The sequence below is a fragment of the Myotis lucifugus genome, unplaced genomic scaffold (genome assembly GCF_000147115.1).
Source record: "Myotis lucifugus unplaced genomic scaffold, Myoluc2.0 scaffold_306, whole genome shotgun sequence".
Taxonomy (NCBI): domain Eukaryota; kingdom Metazoa; phylum Chordata; class Mammalia; order Chiroptera; family Vespertilionidae; genus Myotis; species Myotis lucifugus.
Window position 1 is genome coordinate 840,493 of NW_005871354.1, and position 19,768 is coordinate 860,260.

At 39.8% G+C, this 19,768-nt stretch overlaps 1 protein-coding gene across 2 annotated transcripts in view; it reads left to right on the forward strand.

Annotated features, from left to right (window-relative positions):
• Positions 1-9,033, forward strand: part of YME1L1 (YME1 like 1 ATPase) — a 52,881-nt gene extending 43,848 nt beyond the window's left edge. For both annotated transcript variants that reach the window (XM_023763882.1, XM_006100268.3), the window contains 7 exons: positions 725-837; positions 1,776-1,931; positions 2,783-2,934; positions 4,017-4,143; positions 4,238-4,311; positions 4,961-5,047; positions 7,766-9,033. In XM_023763882.1, the coding sequence (XP_023619650.1) occupies positions 725-837; positions 1,776-1,931; positions 2,783-2,934; positions 4,017-4,143; positions 4,238-4,311; positions 4,961-5,047; positions 7,766-7,909 (853 nt within the window). In that variant the 3' untranslated portion in view covers positions 7,910-9,033. The remainder of the gene's footprint in view (positions 1-724; positions 838-1,775; positions 1,932-2,782; positions 2,935-4,016; positions 4,144-4,237; positions 4,312-4,960; positions 5,048-7,765) is intronic.
• The last annotated feature ends 10,735 nt before the right edge of the window (positions 9,034-19,768 follow it).

The following is a 19,768-nucleotide window of genomic DNA, read 5'->3' on the forward strand; positions in this document are numbered from 1 at the left end:
CTGGAATAGAACCTGTGTCTTTTCAGTCCGCAGGCCGATGCTCTATCGACTGAGCCAAACTGGTTAGGGCTGGAGAGCACTTTTAAAATAAAATTTAGTGCCGAAACCGGTTTGGCTCAGTGGATAGAGCGTTGGCCTGCGGACTGAAAGGTCCCAGGTTCGATTCCGGTCAAGGGCATGTACCTGGGTTGCGGGCACATCCCCAGTAGGAGATGTGCAGGAGGCAGCTGATGGATGTTTCTCTCTCATCGATGTTTCTAACTCTCTATCTCTCTCCCTTTCTCTCTGTAAAAAATCAATAAAATATATTTAAAATAAAATAAAATAAAATTTAGTATAATTTAAAATTTTTATTGATGTTATTATAAAAGTTATTCATATTTTTGTTTCATTTAATAGTTTGTCTTTGCCTGAGACTCTAATAGACTGGTATAGAATTATCTGTTCCCTGGCTGATTGACCTGCACATTTTTGTTTCTGAGGGGTGTCTGCTGTCTGTAGGTACACATTTATCAATGTATACCTTTGCTCTGTCTTCTGGTTATTAAAACTTATTTGAGCCATGTTTTATAAGGAACTATCTGAATACTTACCTTCAGAACTCCATCTAACCTCTGGTTGCATTGTCTTTCCAACCTCTCCTTAGTGTGGTGGTCCTGTTTAACTTGGCCTTCAGCATAGTCAGCTTACTAATTTTCATTTTCTTTTTGTATTCTCTCTTTAGTGCCTTAATTCGTCCTGGTCGTTTTGACATGCAGGTTACAGTTCCAAGGCCAGATGTAAGAGGTCGAACAGAAATTTTGAAATGGTATCTCAATAAAATAAAGTTTGATCAGTGTAAGTCTTATTCCATGATACAAACATTGTTATCTCCATAAAATGGTAATATGTCAATTCATCCTGTTTGTGGTTCTTACTTGAGCAATGTTTTAAAAGACCAGTTCTTTTATACATCATTTTTTCTTCCATTTATATGTCCTTTTTTTAAAAAAAAAAAAAGTCCATTTCATAACTTACTGCATATCCAGTAGATTTTATCATTTTGAATTCTGATTCGAATGAAAGTTTTCTTTGGAGTATTCAGATAGATAATACTTAAAGATGAATGTATGTATGTTTTTAAAGATAAATGTAAAATATGAAGCAATAGAAAAAACACCTGCATATTATGAGCACAGTATCTCATGATATAGTCCCTTTGGTGTCAAAGGAGGGGAAAATCACCTGTGAAACAAAACACACGGAAAGGAAATATCATGGACCAACCCGAGTAATAAAAGCAGCTATTAAAGCTGCAGTATTTTCAAGATAGCTGAATCAAGAAAAAAACAACAACAACAAAAACCCAAATAAGTTTTCCATAATAAAGGGAGCTTTTATGTCCAAAATATTTCAAAATGAAATTTTAGGGGAAAAAAAATGTCTATGAGTATGCTTTTTCGATTTGCCATTAGGCCACTAATGATATAGGTCATAACTAAAGGTTTTTAAATGATCAGATAACTCTACATTTCTTTGTTTTTTCACAAAGTTATTTAAATTTAAGAGCTTTTGTTATTTGTCCCAATGGCAGTTTTAATGTCATATTTATAACAATTTTGACTTTTTTCCCTTAGAAGTTAGTAAAATAAATTTTTTAGTTTAATTAAGATAAATATTTTAAATTATAGTTCACGATGGCTGTTTTGTTTTTTTCTTTCGGAATTTGGGTTCTTTCTGGCAAACTTTCTTTTGGCTGTTTTGGAACTTTAATATATTGTGTTATATCTACACAGCTGTTGATCCAGAAATCATAGCTCGAGGTACTGTTGGCTTCTCTGGAGCAGAGTTGGAGAATCTTGTGAACCAAGCTGCTTTAAAGGCAGCTGTTGATGGAAAAGAAATGGTTACCATGAAAGAACTTGAGTTTTCCAAAGATAAAATTTTAATGGGTAGGTTTTCTTTATTTTCCTGTCTTATACTATTCAGTATGTTAGAGAATAAATTCTTCATTTTAGAGGTTATTAAAAAAACAAAGGTAGCCCTGCCAGTGTTTTTCTGTGGTTAGAATCTTGGCTTCAGTATTGAAGGGCTGAGGGTTTGATTACCAGTCAAGGGCATGCACTTGGGTTGCAGGTTAGATCACAGCTCCTAATCAGGGCAGGTGTGGGAGGCAGCCAATCGATGTGCCTCTCTGAAATCAATGTTTTTCTCTCTTTTTCTTCCTTCCCTCTTTCCCTCTCTCCCTTTCCCCACCTTGCTCCTTTATACACTTTCTAAAAATCCATGGAAAAAATATCCTCAGGTGAGGATTAACAACAACAAATAATAATAAAAACAAATGTATAGGGACATGAAAATATATATTTGAATGTAGAAAAACAATTTGGCTCTCACAGACAAATGTAGATCATGGGTGCCTATGTTTCTACTCTTGTCTAATATTGCTGATGAAAGGATAGTTAATTTTACTCGTCTTAGTATTTTTTACTATAACTCATGAATTGGCTTCAAAACAGGTTAGATAAGACATTCCTTTTAAATTGAAAGTTTAATTTCTAGAAATATAATTAAGCTCTCCCTTTGGCTATGAGAGTAAGATGATAGTTCTAACAATTTTGGTTTTCAGTTGACATTGTTGTAGTTAATATGTACTTATTTTTAAGCTTTTACTTTGTTTAAAATATTTCTTAATGAAATTAAATCATGTTACTCTGAGAACAACTTTGAAGCGGATGGGTTTCATTCCTTTAAATATATCTCTCTAATGGAGCATTTAACCTGATTAATTTTTTGCTTTTAGGGCCTGAACGTAGAAGTGTGGAAATCGATAACAAAAACAAAACCATCACTGCATATCATGAATCTGGCCATGCTATTATTGCATATTACACTAAAGATGCAATGCCTATCAACAAAGCTACAATCATGCCTCGAGGGCCAACACTTGGACATGTAAGTATCTTGCAGTTTTTCTTTGCTTTTAGATAGCACTTTCCAGAAGGATATGCATGAAATTGCTGATAAAATCCCTTTAAGACAACATTCAGCTACTTGCTAAATTTGTTGATATTTTCTCATATGTTTTTACTATATATTTTTATTGATTTCAGAGAGGAAGGAAGAGGGATAGAGAGATAGAAACATCAATGATGAGAGAGAATCATTGATCGGCTGCCTCCTGCACGCCTCCCACTGGGGATTGAGTCCGAAACCTGGCATGTGCCCTTGACTGAAATCGAAACCGGGACCCTTCTATCCACTGAGCCAAATCAGCTAGGGCTGTTGATATTTTCTTTCTTTCTTTTCTTTTTTTCTTAAGTATTTTTATTGATTTTAGAGAGGAAGGGAGAGGGAGATAGAAACATCAGTGATGACAGAGAATCATTGATTGGTTCCCTATTGCACATCCCCTACTGGGGATTGAGCCCACAATCCAGGAATGTGCCCTTGACCAGAATCGAACCTGGGACTCTTTGGTCCTCAGGCTGATGCTCTATCCACTGAGCCAAACCAGCTAGGGTTGTTGATATTTTCTTTAACTTCCTGATCCATCTTGAAATTAGAGATTCTTGTGAAATTTATCTTTTAATAAAGAATATCCTTAATATTCTAGATATTATATATTATAATATAAAATTTAATTCTGGAATAGCAGCAAATTATAATTCTTAGTTATGTAATTGCATTTTTCCCCCCACAAAAGAAATGTACTGGCTCAGTAGTTTTTTTTAAGATTTTTCTTTTTTTTTTTTTTTTTTTTTTTTTTTTTTTAATATTTTTTTATTTTTCGCTTAAAGTATTACAAAGGGTATTACATAAGTGTCCTTTTTTTCCCCCCCGCCACTTATAAAATAATTTTCCTTATTTTATAAATTGCTGGTTTTGTCATCAGTCACCTGATGGTCATCTCTACTAAATGTCTTTGGGCTTTCAGCATCATGGTATTAAGTAAGGTGAGAGGGCCAGATGATAATTCTGGTTATTGTAGGTGTTCCAAAACTCTCTGAATTTTTTTCTGTTTTTCAATTGTCTAGGTTTCCCTGTTGCCTGAGAATGACAGGTGGAATGAAACCAGAGCTCAGCTGCTTGCACAAATGGATGTTAGTATGGGAGGAAGAGTGGCAGAGGAGCTTATATTTGGAACTGACCATATAACAACAGGTTGGCTGTAAAGAATGGCATTAGTTCAAATTGTGTTTGTTGGTTTAAAGATATTTTTTTTTAAATGAGTTCTATATTTATTTTAAAATTTTAGGTGCTTCCAGTGATTTCGATAATGCAACTAAAATAGCAAAGTGGATGGTTACCAAATTTGGAATGAGTGAAAAGGTATTGGCTAATTTTATTATTCCTCATGTCTCCAATGATATGTGCCAAGTGTCTCGAGAGAGGGTTTTCATTTTAAATTGATAACATTTACTTTCCTCTGTCTCATTCCAAATGGAGTTGTCTTTACTTATTCTAAACTAAACCTTATTTTCTGAGTAATTTAGTATTCTGTTTCCATTCTAGCTACTTGAACACTAATAATTATTCGTTCATGAGTTAACAAAATGATAAGACAAATTCTTTAGCCGTTTCTATTCATATGACATAAAAAATCTACTTGCTGAGTCTGCCATACTTTACCCTTTTCACTTTCTTGCATTATCGCTGTGGTTCCATGAAGCAATTCTAATACTCTGAATTGTGGATTTCTGGACTTGGAATAGCTGCCAAGATTTTCTAAGAAGGCACTCACTAGCATACTTATGATTTTAAATTTTCTGTCTTGCTCACACTTTAGTTTTAGTGTTATACTTTCAGAAAAATGATAAAATTTCTTTGCCCTTAAGGCCATTTTATATTGAATTTCTTAATTTCCCTGCATGAAATTGGTTTTCTTATGTATAGGATGGTACTTCCTCTGTTATATTTTATTTGTGGAGTTTTTTTGTTTTGTTTTGTTTTCTGTTCAATTTCTTCCCATTTGTTTTAGCTTGGAGTTATGACCTACAGTGATACGGGGAAACTAAGTCCAGAAACGCAATCAGCTATTGAACAAGAAATCAGAATCCTTCTGAAGGTAATGATCATATTTTTCTACATTTATTTATTTAGTCATAATGTGCCTAAATAGTTGGGTTAAACCCTTTTGTTCTTTAGAAATAAAGATAATAGGTGCACTATTTCAACCATGATTTATTTATTTATTTGTTAATCCTCACCTGAGGATATTTTTTTCATTGATTTTTTAGAAAGAGTGGAAGGGATGGGGCTGGGGTGGAGGTGTGTGTGTGAGAGGAGAGAGAGAGAGAGAGAAAGAGAGAGAGAGAGAGAGAGACAGACAGACAGACAGACATTGATGTGAGAGAGACACATTGATTAATTGCCTCCCACACAGGCCCCTACCAGGGCTTGGAATCAAACCTGGAACCCAGGAATGTGCCTTTGATGAGTCTTGACTGGGAATTGAATCCACACTCCTTTGGTGCACAGACCGATGCTCTAATCATTGAGCCACACTGGCCAGGGGGCAACCTTGATTTAAATATGTTGTTAGAGACCTTTGGTCATAGACTGGATCTTTATTTTATTCTGACTGTAGGCTAAGAACAGTTTATATTAGTGATTATAAATATTTAATTTTATTTATAAAACCATAAGAGTTAATAGAATGAACTGTATTGATTATTGATTATTTATTGTTTTCCCATTCTGACATATATTCAGCATGTGTTATTTGCTTGTGCCTAGCAGTGTGCATATGCTCAGAATACTGAATAAGCAAAAGAAAGGACATTTTGACTGCAGGGTTCAATACAGATTAGGATAAAAGAATGTGTAAGAGTAGATTCAGTGAGATCGTTGGTAGGTACTGTGGTCATCTAGTCACGGTATAATGGATGCTCGGGTTAGGGTGGTGAAATGTAGAAATTGAGAAACGTGTGGGTTCAAGAGATACTGATGTAGTGGAATCAAATGCCTTTGTGATATTTTGGTTGAGAGAGCAGCTATGAATCTAAAAACAATATTTTAGATTTCTGCCCCATGCAACTCAGTTGTATCATTTACTGAGTAAACACGGTGATGGCCTAAGGCTGGCAAGGATGTAGGTCATAAGGTCAGTTTCATATTTGTTGAATTGGAGGTAGTGTAGTGAAGATTAAAAGTTGGGAAAGATTCATGGGTGTGGAGCTAGCTCTTGGTTCTATTTGGGTTTGCATGAAGGTAGGTCTTGGAATGGAGAAGGAGACCGAGCCAAGAGCCAGAAGTCTTTAGTGAATATGGACTTAGGTAGCACAGTGAAGGCTGTTGGGTAAGGCTGTAGTCAAATAGCATGAACTTGAAAGGAGTAGAGCTTGATAGAAGAGGGAGTACATTCATCATTGCACAAACATTGATACAAAAACATCACAGTTTAGAGTGTTTACATCATCTGTGTTGGTAAGGATCAGCCCAGAAATCCTCTTCTGCTACTTGTGATGGTGGCGTGGGTCCCCAAAGACTGGGACCAGCCAGAATCAATGGATGTGCAAAGGTCCTGGCTTTTTGGCTTGAGAGGGATCCTCAGATCAACCTCAGGATCTCAGGCAGAGCAGCAGGTGGAGCTCACCTCTATCCCTGGGCCCAATCCCAGGCATGGTCTTGTGGTCAGAAACGATAGCCACCCCTGCTGTGCCAGCTGGCTAGGATGGCCAGGAGGCCTGGGGGCCAGTCAATACTGGCCCAAGTTCTTTTCCACCCATTTTTATAAGGGCAAAAATATGACTAAATATAAAAATATTGGCAAAAACATAGTACAGACAGATGTGACGCTGCCACAAATGAATTGTTAGTAGTGTCGTTATCTTACGACCTAATAAACTCAACCCAAACTCACTTTTGAAAAGACAATTGAAGGACTTAAGTGACAAATTCAAGGTGGGCTTGCAAAGAAAAATGTATGAAAATCAGGGATCAGCTGTAATAATACTGTGATAGTTGTCACAAATTAACAAGTAAGTATATTATACAAGTGAATAACGGAAATAGGTCTTTTCTGGTTGTTAAATAAATCAGTGAAATGAAGACGCAAAAGGAGCAAATTTCCTTCTTTTTAAACATACATACTGAATAGATAAATAGATTTCTATGTTCAGAGGCCTTATTTAAAAAGCAGATAAGTACAAAGTATACTTTAATTTTTTAAAGTACCTTTTGATCGAGGTAATCATTTTTCTATGTGATAGATTTTGAGGTAAAAAATAAAACATTTGGAAAGTACAAAAGTATTATCTTTGGGAACCAAGCTTTTATATGTTTTTATTTGCCTTGGCTGGGTAGCTTAGTTGCGTTGTCCAGATAAGTTGAGTTTATAGATTTGATCCCGGGACAGGGCACGTATGAGAGTCAGCCAATGGCCAGGCTGGAGTGGCTCCATGGTTGAGCATGGTCCTGTGCACCAAAGGTTGCTGGTTCAATTCTTGGTTGTGGCACATAAGGAGGGCCACCAATTGATGTTTCTCTCACACATCCATGGTTCTCTCTTTCTCCCTTCCTCTCTCTATGCTTGTCCTCGGGTGAGGATTAAATAAGAAAAAAAGAATCAACCAATGAATAAATACATCAATAAGTGGAACAACAAATTGATGTTTCTCTCCTCTCTAAAATCAATAAAAAATTTTTAAATGCTTTTATCTTTATAAATAGAAATAAATTGATTTCACATTTTTAGGGTACATAGATTTTTTCTTTTCTCATTTATGGTTTTTGCTTCTCCTAAGTTTTTTTTGCCTCTTATAGATCTGTTTTTCTATTTTAGGACTCATATGAACGAGCAAAACATATCTTGAAGACTCATGCAAAAGAGCATAAGAATCTAGCAGAAGCTTTATTGACCTATGAGACTTTGGATGCCAAAGAGATTCAAATTGTTCTTGAGGGGAAGAAATTGGAATTGAGGTGATCTCTCTTGAAATGGGTCCGTTGCTGGTTTTATTGCAAGAATATAAGTAGCATTGCAGTACTCTCCTTTTGCAACACTTCTCTCCCATTTTTGACCTGGTATCACTCAAGTGTGTGAAACACTTTATCAACCTTTTGTCACATTTATCTACTTTTGGTTATTCTCATGATGACACCTATTGCAAATTAGCAATCCATAGCAACTATGTTAAAGAAAATAAAGAACTATCAGGATTGAAACAGCTTGTTTGAGAAATGTCCATCAGTTATTAAGTTGCACATAAATAATGATTTTATGCTGGGTTACTCTACTAGATGTAAATAAAATTGTGCCTTGAGCTCCTTGGAAGTCTTTTTACTTAGAAAAAATGAAATTGTTGAAGAATTGTCCTCATTTCTAGGTAGTACCATTGATCTTTGATAAAGAAATGATGCTGTTTGGCTGCTGGTACACCATATTTCTACATACATCTGTGGAAACTTCATTAAGATACACTTAATTATGCTCCAGATTGTCCACATATAAAATTGTGTTTAAAAAAAAAATCTTAAAAATAGTGAATTGTAAATGTAAAGGTACAATCAGAATTAAGTGATTATAAACTTTTAAAAATGTACCATGCATTTTTGTGGTTTTTTTTTTTTTAACATTATCATGGTCACTAATGAAATTTATTTCAGGACTGCAGTCTTTTGAATAAGTATATAATGATGCTTGATATTGAAAGTAAAATTAGATCAAAAGCTCAGTCCCCTTCAAAATGAACTTTTGAATTACACTGTATCAGAAATGGGAAATTGTGTTTGTTTTTCATTCAGATTTTGTGAATATGAACATGCTGTTACAGGATTTACAAATTTATTTAACTCAATAGAAAAATTAGAGTATATTTTATTGCTTTTTATATTTAACCAAATTATATTCTTGACGTGATTTTATTAAAATTACCTGTAGTTTTCTAATAACTTTTAAGCTGTATATAGTCTTCATTGAGGATGTTGATTGCAGGAACTTGCCACATGATATTTGTGCCCCTTTTAAAAAAAATAATTTTAAATTTGATGTAATTTCAAACTTACAGAAATGTTAACAGAATAATAGAAGTAACTTCCATTTACTCTTGACAGAGGTTCATTAGTTGTGTTCATTTGCCTAATTTTCTATTGCCGCCTCCCTTTTGCTCTTCCCTTCCACCCTCTCCCTCTTTGTGTGTGTATATGTATATGTGTGTACATGTCTATGTGGATTTGTGTTTCATTTCTCCTGGTAGACTTTTGGATTAAAGTTGATGAGTCATGTGGTAACTTTTATGAACCTGAGGAATTCTTTCCAAAATAACTATACAACAATATTATATTCCAACCACCAGTGTTTGAGGGTTCCAGTGTCTCCACATCTTGTACAGTACTTCTTATAGTCTTCTTCTTCTTTTTTTAAAAATTTGAATGTATTGGGGTGACATCGGTCAGTAAAATTATGTAGGTTTCTGGTATACAGTTCTACAGTACATCATCATCTGTATATTGCACTGTTTGTCTTATTCATTTTAAGAAATCACATATTGTGACGGCAAGTCCTTTATCAGCTGGATCTTGCTTTTTTAAAATCCAGTCTGGCAATCTCTTCTGTTATTTCAGTTGGGTATGGTTCATTCATGTTTAATATTGATATAGTTGTTTATAATATCTGCTATATCACTTTTTGTTTTCTGTTTTTCTCATAGCTAAAGAGGTCCCTTGTGTTCCTCTCTTATTTAAGTTACATTTTAGTGGTTGCTCTAGGGATGATAATACACATCAACTTATCATAGTATACTTCAAAATAATACAAATTTAATTCTGGTAACATGGATTAACTATATTTTAGCATTTTCTTCTCTTTGTGCTATTATTGTCATTTGTAATATCTTTATATATTACAACTCAACAATACAATACTATACTGTTATCTTATATTTTCAGTCCTTGTTGGGAATATCTTTAATTTGCCTTTTTTAAAGAATAGTTTTGCTGGGTATAGCATAATACATGGACTGATTTTTTTTTTCTTTTTTAAAGGTTTTCTTTTTAAAAAATATATTTTTTATTGATTTCAGAGAGGAAGGGAGAGTGAGAGAAACATCAATGATGAAAGAGAATCATTGATTGGCTGCCTCCTGCATGCCATCTACTGGAAATCAAGCCAGCAACCCTGGCATGCGCCCTGACTGAGAATTGAACTGTGACCTCCTGGTTCTATAGGTCGACACTCAACCAATGAGCCATACTGGACTGGCAGTTTTGTTTTTTTTAAATAACTTTGAATATATTACCCCAGAGACACTTCCATTATTTTTGGAGAGAAATTAGCTATTAATCAAAATTTTTCCTTTGGTGATAGGTTGATTATTTCTTACATTTAAGAAGTTTTTCTCAGCCTCGACTTTTAATAGTTGGACTGTGATATGTACATTATGTTTTTCATCAAACATGAGTTTGTTTTTTAATCTTCATCTGAGGATATGTTTATTGATTTTAGAGAGAGAAACACCATGGTGAGAGAGAACCATCGAAGTGTTGCCTCCATACACACCCTGACCAGGGATCAGAACCACAACTTAGGTATGTGCCCTTACAGGAATTGAACCCACAGTGTTTTGGTGTATGGGATAATGTTCCAACCAACTGAGCCACCCGGCCACGGCAAATTTGAGAATTTTTTTGACAATTATTTTTTCAAATATACTTATCTGTCCTTTATTGTCTCTCTTCTGGGATTGTTCTTGGAAATGTGTTGAAACACTTGATATTGATCTGGTCTCTCAGGCTTTGTTACTTTTCTTCATTGTTTTCTCTCTTCTCTTCAGATTGAATAATTTCTTTTGATTCTTCAGGGTTAATGAATTCTTTCTTCTACCATGTCATATCAATGAGTTTCAGATCATTGTATTCTTCATCTCCAAATTCTATTTGGCCTTTCATATACTCTCTATCTTAATAGAGATTCTCCATGCATTGCATCATTTTTATCATAGTTTTCATTAATTCTTTAAATATGACTTGCACTAGTTCTTTGAACATGTTCACAACAGATGCTTTTAAATCTATGATAAATTTAACATCTCGAGATAGTTTCTATTTCTTCCTTAGTAAGGGTCACATTTTCTTATTTCTTTGTTTTCTAATTTTTTTTTTTTTGCTTTCTAATCTTACTGAATTTCAGCTAGTGTTCTTTATAGAGGGTTGTCCTTGTTTTGTTTAATAAGTTGCCTCCAGCAAATTTGTGAAGTTTGTCCCTGCTGGAGTGTGTAGCCATTCATGTCTGTTCATTTATAAAATGTTTAAATCTTGCTTCCTAAGGTTTGTTGCTATGTTTGCATTGCATAGCATTTAGCCAAAGATTAGACCGAGGTTCTCTTCACGTCCCATCAGTCAGGACTCCCACCTGCTGATGGATCTGTGTGTTGGCTCACAGGACATTCAATGTTCATGTCATTTTCAAGTCTGCCCTGGTTTTGCACATCCCAGAGAACAAATGAATCGGTTGTGGAAAAGTGTTCCACATGTTTCTTGGTTATTCTTAGAGGGAAAACACATTAATGACAGCCTTTGAACTGGAATTGGAAAATGTTTGCTAAGGGATTTGGTAAGGCATCCATCTCTCAGTCATTTTTCATCACAAAACAAATACTAGTCTACACATTATGAATTCCATTAGCATAACTTAAATGAGTGTGCAGGGAAAGCTGAACCAGGGCATTATTTGAGTCTTAGATAGGCATGAGGGTTCCAAGCAACACCTTTCTACAGGGCATATGCTCTGGGTTTAAAATTAGTTCCACAAAAATCTGGGAATGGGAAATTTTAAATTCCAATTGCTCATTTGACCAAGGAAACACAAACTCAGAGTTGGCCTAATGTTTACTCTATCTCTGGTCCATAGAGAAACTCTAGGGCCACTGACCTGGAGTCCTGGTGACTGGTTCCTACCTCTCTGCAGCCGGGTCATGTCTTTGATCCTCAATGCAGGCTGAATCAGGAATGCCAGAGCCTTCTGGTCACCTGTCACTACAGAGAGCCTCTCCTGTAAATCTGAGGAGCAAATAGGGTACAACAGGTCATTTTCTAATTGGGCTGCTGAAGGAGGCAAATGCTTGGTGATCATTGTTTAAACCATTCACACACACAAAAACCAGTTGGTCTAGCTTAGCTGAGTTGTCCTGAGAATTTTTTTGTTGATTTGGTTAATTCTTTTACCAATGAAGGCACTCGTCCCTCAGCAGGGACCCCTTCACCAGCAGCAATTTTTGCGAAAGGTCCAGGCACTCAGCTTCTGGGTTTCCATTTCCAAGCAATTTTGCGAACTATTGAACCAAAGAACAAAATGGCAATAAGTGGCCTCAGAAGAATAACTCCCTAAATTAAAATCTGTGTGTCTGTCTGGCTATAAGATGTGTTTACCAAACTTACACATTTTCCTGGTGCGTTTTATGCAGTGTTGGTTGCTGTTACTTTTCATTTTGGCTAGCTCCTGAAATCATTAGCAAATGTTGTAGGAATGTGGTGAGCTGGGTTTGCATTAGCTGTTGCTGTGGGCCTGCTCCTGCTCCTGTGCGTTTCACCCACCATAGCAGGTGCAGTCCTATTGGAATTGCTGGATCAAGAACTACACTAAAAGGAGTCTCTGTTGGCACTCACATGTTTATACCAGTTACTGTTGAATATGGAGTCAACCTATTTTACCTTCCTAAGAAATGGAATAAAGATGGAAAGACAGGAGTTGCTGATAGAGAAAGACAGAAGCAAGGGGAAATGAGTATTTAGACTTTAAGTTTGTAAATCGTAAAGAATATGGAACATGTATGGAGCAGAAGAGGCTTCATAATGGTGAAGATGATAAGCTCAGTAAGCGAATTACTGAAAAATTTGGCTAATGGGATTTGAGGAAAAAAATAGGTATTTTATGTCATTTTAAAAAACAATTATCTTACCCTTCAATAAAAACAACCCCTCTTGCTTGCATTTTACTTTGTTTTTTCATCTGCATCAAAAAATTCCTCAATATTACATCTTTCTGGTGAAATCTTTACCATCCAGTTTGCCTTCCCTGTGAACCTGCCATAAACTGTCAACTCCTTCACCAGTTACAAAAGTACAGCTTGAGAACTTCAGTCTGATTGTCAACTGTACAGATATTAATATAATAATCACTTATAATGATAATGGAAAAATATTCCATCACAATAAAAAATGAAAAATCCCAAATATGTCTAAAGTGGGCAGGATTCACATAGGGAAAAAAACTACCACATCACTACGCTAAAAGTGTCAACAACAAAAACAAACCCAAAATCCAAAAATGAAAGTATCACCCTGCCTGGGAGCTCAGTTGGTTAGAGCAGTGGTTGGCAAACTGCGGCTCGCGAGCCACATGTGGCTCTTGGCCCCTTGAGTGTGGCTCTTCCACAAAACACTGACTTCTGCGCATGGGCCACGAAGTTTCAATCACACTGTATGTGTGCGCCTGCACGTGGTATTTTGTGGAAGAGCCACACTCAAGGGGCCAAAGAGCCGCATGTGGCTCGCCAGCTGCAGTTTGCCGACCACTGGGTTAGAGCATGGTCCAGGTGTGCCAAGGTTGTGGATTTGAATCCCAGCCTGGGTACATATAAGAAGCAACCAATGAAAGCATAAATAAGTGGGACAACATGTTTCTTTTTCTCTAAATAATATTTTTAAAAGATTTATTTTTTTAAAAAAACTAAAAGCTAAGAGGAACATATTAATAGGACTTAAATAAATTGAGAGACATCATATGTATCTGGATATACTGATTCAAGAGATTCAGTTAAAATTCTCAAGCTAATTAAAATCTCACTAAGATTTTTTTTAAAACTTGGAATACTGATTAAAACTTCATTTCAAATAATTTCAAGGTACACATTGCTGGGAGAAGACAGAAAAAGAATAATAAGGAGGGGGAACATTGAAACTGTAAAATACTACAATACTTATCAAGAAGTTAAAATAGTGCAGTGCTGATGTAAAAAGAAGCAGACAGTTCAATGGATAAAACAGACCACCCAAAAACAAAAAACATAACCTGAAAGTTTAATGCACAGTAAAGTGACATTTAAAACTAGGCAAGAAAAGGTGGTTTGGGACAGGTGAATAACCATTTTATAAGATAGTTCTTAAATGTGAACACCATGCTCCAAAATAAATCTTGGATTGATTAAAGATTTATTTGGCCCACCTCTTACACAAATTAAAATGTAAGAGGTGGGCCAAAGGGGGAGGATTAAGAGGCCTGCGGAAAGGTGCTTTTATCCGGAGAACGGGCACTGGTTTCTCATAAATTTGCACTTGCAGACACATATTGCCACAATCTCTGAAACCATGAAAACATCCTTCTGTTGCATCTGCTAAATTCCCTGGAGATTGGCTGGGGCTAGAGGGATGTGGAACAGATATAAACTAGGGCACAAGGAGATTTAGAGATGTTATTAAGGGGAGTTTTCTGGAGGACCAGACCTTGAGCGTCCTGAAGTTCCACACCACCCTAGCCCTGGTCGGAGGCAAAGACTGCTTTTTCACTGGGATAACTATTGCAAGCCTCTGGACACACCTGGCCAACTCCCAGGGATGTTTGAATAGAACCCACACCTGCCCACAGGCAATCACTGAGTTTTTTAAAAATTTTTGTTAATCCTCACTGAGTATATTATTTCCATTAATTGTTTCTTTGTGGAGGGAAGGGAAGGAGGAGGGGTGGGGGGTGGCAGAGAGAGAAACACCGATGTGAGGGAGACTTTGGTTGACTGTCTCCCGAATGCACCTGATGGGACCAGGGATCTAATCTGCAACCTAGGTTCATGCCCTTGACCAGTTATGGAACCCGCCACCCTCTGATGCTCGGGCGGAAGCTCTAACCAGGGAGACACATCCACCAGGCAGTCTCTGCGATTTGAGTTACTTGGGCTTTGCACATGGGCTCAGGCTGCCCTTGACCACAAGGCCCTATGCGAATGCCTAGTGATGTCAGAGGCCGTTGCTTGGTTACTGTGATTCCGAGGGTAGAGATGCTAAAATGCCAAACTGCCCTGCTTGAATGCTGTGGCGTGAGGTGGTTGGCTAGAGAGCTAGTATTGGGCTCAGGAGGCGCGAAAAGTGGAGGGAAGGTGAGGCTTCTCTGAAGCCCTGACTCTCCGCCATGAAGAAGGTGTTTTCTTTTCTGAAAAGTCCCAGGGTGGCGGCCATGGACTCCCCCAACCAATCCTGGGAGCAGTGGCGTGGGGGCCCTAAGGCCTCTCTTTCGAGACACAGATATGGGAGCGATTCACAAAGCTGCCAGCGTGGGCAACGTGCAGAAAGTGAAGCAAATCCTATTTTTCATGAAAGTGGCCTGAATGATAGGGACAGGATGAGCAGGTAATGGGGACTGGGAGGCTGGGGGCCCGGGGTCCACTGGGAGGTGGTGGGTGGACCTGGGAGAGATGCACCCTTGCAGGTCTCAGCAGGTGGGAGCAGCCTTCTGTCAGCCAGAGCCCTGGGCTGACTTCCCTCCAGGGGCCTCACAGCTCCTCCCTGGTGGACACCTGACCTGGGGTCTAGCGCTCTGACCAACTTTATGAGCAAAGACAACAACATAAGGACCCTCTCACAATGCCTCTTACAGAACACTTTACTGACAACTTTTAAGTGATGTAACTGCATATCAATAATGGAAACAAAATTAAGTATATACAGCATTTTATATCAGACCAGAGGCCTGGTGCACCACATTTGAGCACTGGGTAGGGGGCGGGGGGAGAGATTCTTCAGCCTGGCCTGTGCCCTCTCACAGTCCAGGACCCCTTGCTCCTTATGACCCACCTGCTAATTGCTCCTTAGTGCTTCCGCCACCTCTGCTGCTCTCGCCAGCCATGAGCCTGGCTTCTGGCTGAACAGCGCTGTCCCTGTGGGAGCACACTGACTACAGGGGGCAGCTCCTGCATTGAGCATCTGCCCCCTGGTGGTCAGTGCCATCATACCGACTGGTCATTCTGCTGTTTGGTCGATTTGCATATAAGGCTTCTATTATATAGGATGTACACATTTTTACACTGTAATGTTACATACTATAGAAAAATGCTTAATGAGAGAAATACTTCCCATAATTGATCCACTTCTGGGCTAAAAGTTCTTTGGATAAAATCCAATAACCATTTTATATCAGTGTGCACCTGTGTCCTTTATGGAGGGACCTCAGAAGGAACTTTGAGATGGGAAGATGGCTGTGGTCCTGATTAGGAAGACTCACTTTCTCAAAATGTGTGCTCTTCCTATGTTTATCAATTTTACAACCAAATAAATATGTTTTAAAATATTTTCAGCCCTAACCGGTTTGGCTCAGTGGATAGAGCATCAGCCTGCAGACTGAAGGGTCCCGGATTTGATTCCAGTCAAGGGCATATGTACCTTGGTTGTGGGCGCATCCCCAATGGGGGGGCGTGTGGGAGGCAGCTGATAGATGTTTCTCTCTCATCTATGTTTCTAACTCTCCCTCTCCCTTCCTCTCTGTAAAAAATCAATAAAATATATTAAAAAAATATTTTCAGTTACATGCTTTCATTGTTGTGATGAAATTAATAAAATTTTGTATAGTAGACACAGGTTTACCCTTCTAGCTATCAACAGGTGCTATAAACTTTCACTAAGTATTTATTTACAGATAAGTGATTGGAACAGAGTGGAAAATGCCCACACACCCCAAATATATGTAAGACTTTAAAAATTGATACTGGTGACATTTCATGTTTGTAGGAAAAGGTCAATTAACCCTTTGAGTGCCAACCAATATGCTAGAAACTATGCTAAAATTGCCAAGGCATTTTTGCTGATTTTACAGCAGTTTAGGAAAAAAATTATGAAAATTAGGCAGATAAATGCCAGTGGTCAATTTTAGAACTACAAACATTTGGCATCATAAGTAATCTGCACTTAGGTGCCATCTGTCAATAAAGAGTGAACTACTAGGATCTAATAGTGACACTGCTGGAGGAGCACGATAGCGCTCCCGGCACTTTTGGGGAAAGACAGGAGGAGCGCGATCGCGTTCCCCGACACTCTAGAGGATAAAAATGGTAGAAATTTTCTGTTAAGTATTTGGAGAAAAGTAACTAGATTAAAATAAATTTCAGTTTAAAAATTTAAATATAGAAAATGAGAAAAGTACCAGAAGAAAGCACAAATGCTTATTTACACACTAGAGGCCCGGTGCATGAAATTCGTGCACGGGGGGGGGGGGGGGATCCCCTCAGCCCAGCCTGTACCCTCTCTAACCCGGGACCCCTTGGGGGATGTCCGACTGCTGATTTAGGCCCGATCCCCAGGCCGTCGGATATCCCTCTCACAATTCTGGACCACTGGCTCCTAATTGCTCACCTGCCTGCCTGCCTAGTCTCTCCTAACTTCCTCCCACCACCAGCCTGATCACCCCTCACTGCCTCTGCATGCTGGCCTGATCGCCTCTAACTGCTCTCCTCTGCCGGCCTGATCATTCCTTGCCGGGGTTCTTGTCCCAGCATCAAGAAGGGTTCAGGAATCTGGAGAAGGGGCTGTGTGTAGATGACATAGGAATCCAGAGACTAATAAAGAGTCTGGAGATGAGATAAAATTTTGAAAGGCATTGGGGGTCAGAGGAGCTTAGCTAAAGGAGCTAAGATCTAAGGTCTTAAGTCTAAGGTCTTAGGTTCTTTCCATCCCAAGGACCCCATGCTTTTTATTAACACAACTTGTCCTGAGGAGAGGCAGAGATATACACATCCAAGGGTCAGGGTGTGGTACAGAGTCCATTGTTAGAATGGGGGAATTAGCCTACGGCTGTTCAGGTGTTTGGTCAGTAGGAGGCAATAACATGTAGATTAAGTTGCCCTTTAACTGTCTGGCAGCCACAATCAGTTTCCTATTCAGGTTTGGGGAAATGCCTTTAGCCATTCCCAACAGGTGACTACATGTGTGACTCAACCCTGTTGAGTCCCCAAGTCTCATCAACCTTTTGATGAAACTCTTGAAATTATGACATGCTGGAACTGGTTGCTGGCAATTCCTAACTGCTCTCCCCTGCTGGCCTGATCACCCCTAACCACATCTGTCTCAGCCCCTGACACCATGGCTTTGTCTGGAAGGACGTCCAAAAGGACATCTAGAAGATGTCTGGTCTATCTGGTCTAATTAGCATATTAACCTTTTATTAGTATAGACTAGTGGCCCGGTGCACAAAAATTTGTGCACTCGGGGGGCATCCCTCAGCCCATCCTGCCCCCTCTAACAGTCTGGGAGACCTCACAGGATGTCCTACTGATGTCCCTGTGGGGAGTGGGCCTAAGCCACAGTCTGGCCTCCCTCTGTGGAAGGCAACTGACCGATCAGGTATATAGATACTTTCTGAAGGCAGCACAGACTCCTTCCTTATTTCTTTCCTCTGTGGTTGGAGAATAGGGGACTAAAAGGTGGAGACAGAACTGTGGCCGGGCCTGGGGCTCTTGTAGGCAGCAGAAAGAAGGAGAGGGCTGGGGAAAGTCTAGACATGGTTTTCTTCAATTGTCCTCCCTTCCTCCAGGCCCCTCACTCTGTTCTTTCCTTGTCATGGTGGACGCTTGGGCCTCGGACTGACAGGAGCCCAGCGATGGTGGAGTTCAGCCCTCTCACTTCTCAGCTGAACATATAAACGGCTCACATTCCAAGTGGAGCTGTTTTCAAGTGGCTAAAGTGCTGGCAATTCATGCCTCCTGGCCTTTCCCCTCTGGGGCTTCCACCATGGGTCAGTTGCAAACTTCACCAAGACACCGAAGCAACTCTGCCCTGGTACTTCTGCACCGGCCCCTGCACTCTTCCTTGAGGTCTCTGGGTCCACAGTCTGAGCTCAGGGAGGTCACCCAGAGCCCGTTGCCCCGGACAGGTGGGGCAGGGAGGCTAGCTTGAAGAGCTGGAGGAAGATGGCAGAGTAAGAGTTGGTATGAACCAGCGCCTGCTTAGCCAGACTTCCTAAGCTCCCCACTGGGCCCAGGCCTGGCCCCTTCCCCACACCAGGAGGATCCCAGTTGAGGTCCCCTCCCTGCACCCAGCGCTCTCCTCCCTGTTCTACCACTGGGGGAAGGGAGCAGCTCACCTCCTCTGGACCCTGCCAACCTGGCAGGCTGAGGCACAGGAGGTGCAGCCTAGGGTGCTGGTGGCTGCGAGCCTTCTCCCCCACCCTGAAGCGTGGGGCGGGGTTGCAGCAGCTCACAGCCATCCCTGGGCAACATGCATGGAGAAACCGCTCTCCACTGGGCCACCATCCACCATCCTGAAGGCAGCCCATGTTGTGCCAGCCCCTCGTGCTGGTCAATCAGGGAGGGATGCGGGATGCAAAATTCCGTCTCTCTCTCTCTCTCAGAGTGGGCCCCGTGTCTCCGGTGGGCGGGTGAGGGCTCCGGTGAGGCAATCTGCACTGCTTGCATTCGCCCCAGCCCGCCCCCTGATCGCATTGGGACATGTCTCCTGCTGCATTCCCAAACCCCTGGGTGCCCCTGCCCAGCACTGCTCTCGGGCCTGGGGTGGGAGTGAGGGACATGGAGCACCATCCTTAAGGCAGCCCTTACTGGCTTGGAATCATAGTGGTCAATCAGGGAGGGATGCGGGATGCAGATTGCCTCGCCTGAGCCCTCGCCTGCCCACCGGAAACATCCCAATGCGATCTGGGGGCGGGCTGGGGCTGATGCAAATGCAAATCTGTGTAGATGGTTTTTGGGGAGATCTGCGTGGCCCCCCGGAAACATCGGAAAGGAGAGGTTGGCTTTGGTAGGGACTGGGAGAGATTTGTGGTCCCCCCCCCCCCTTTTAGAAACAAAAGGAGACA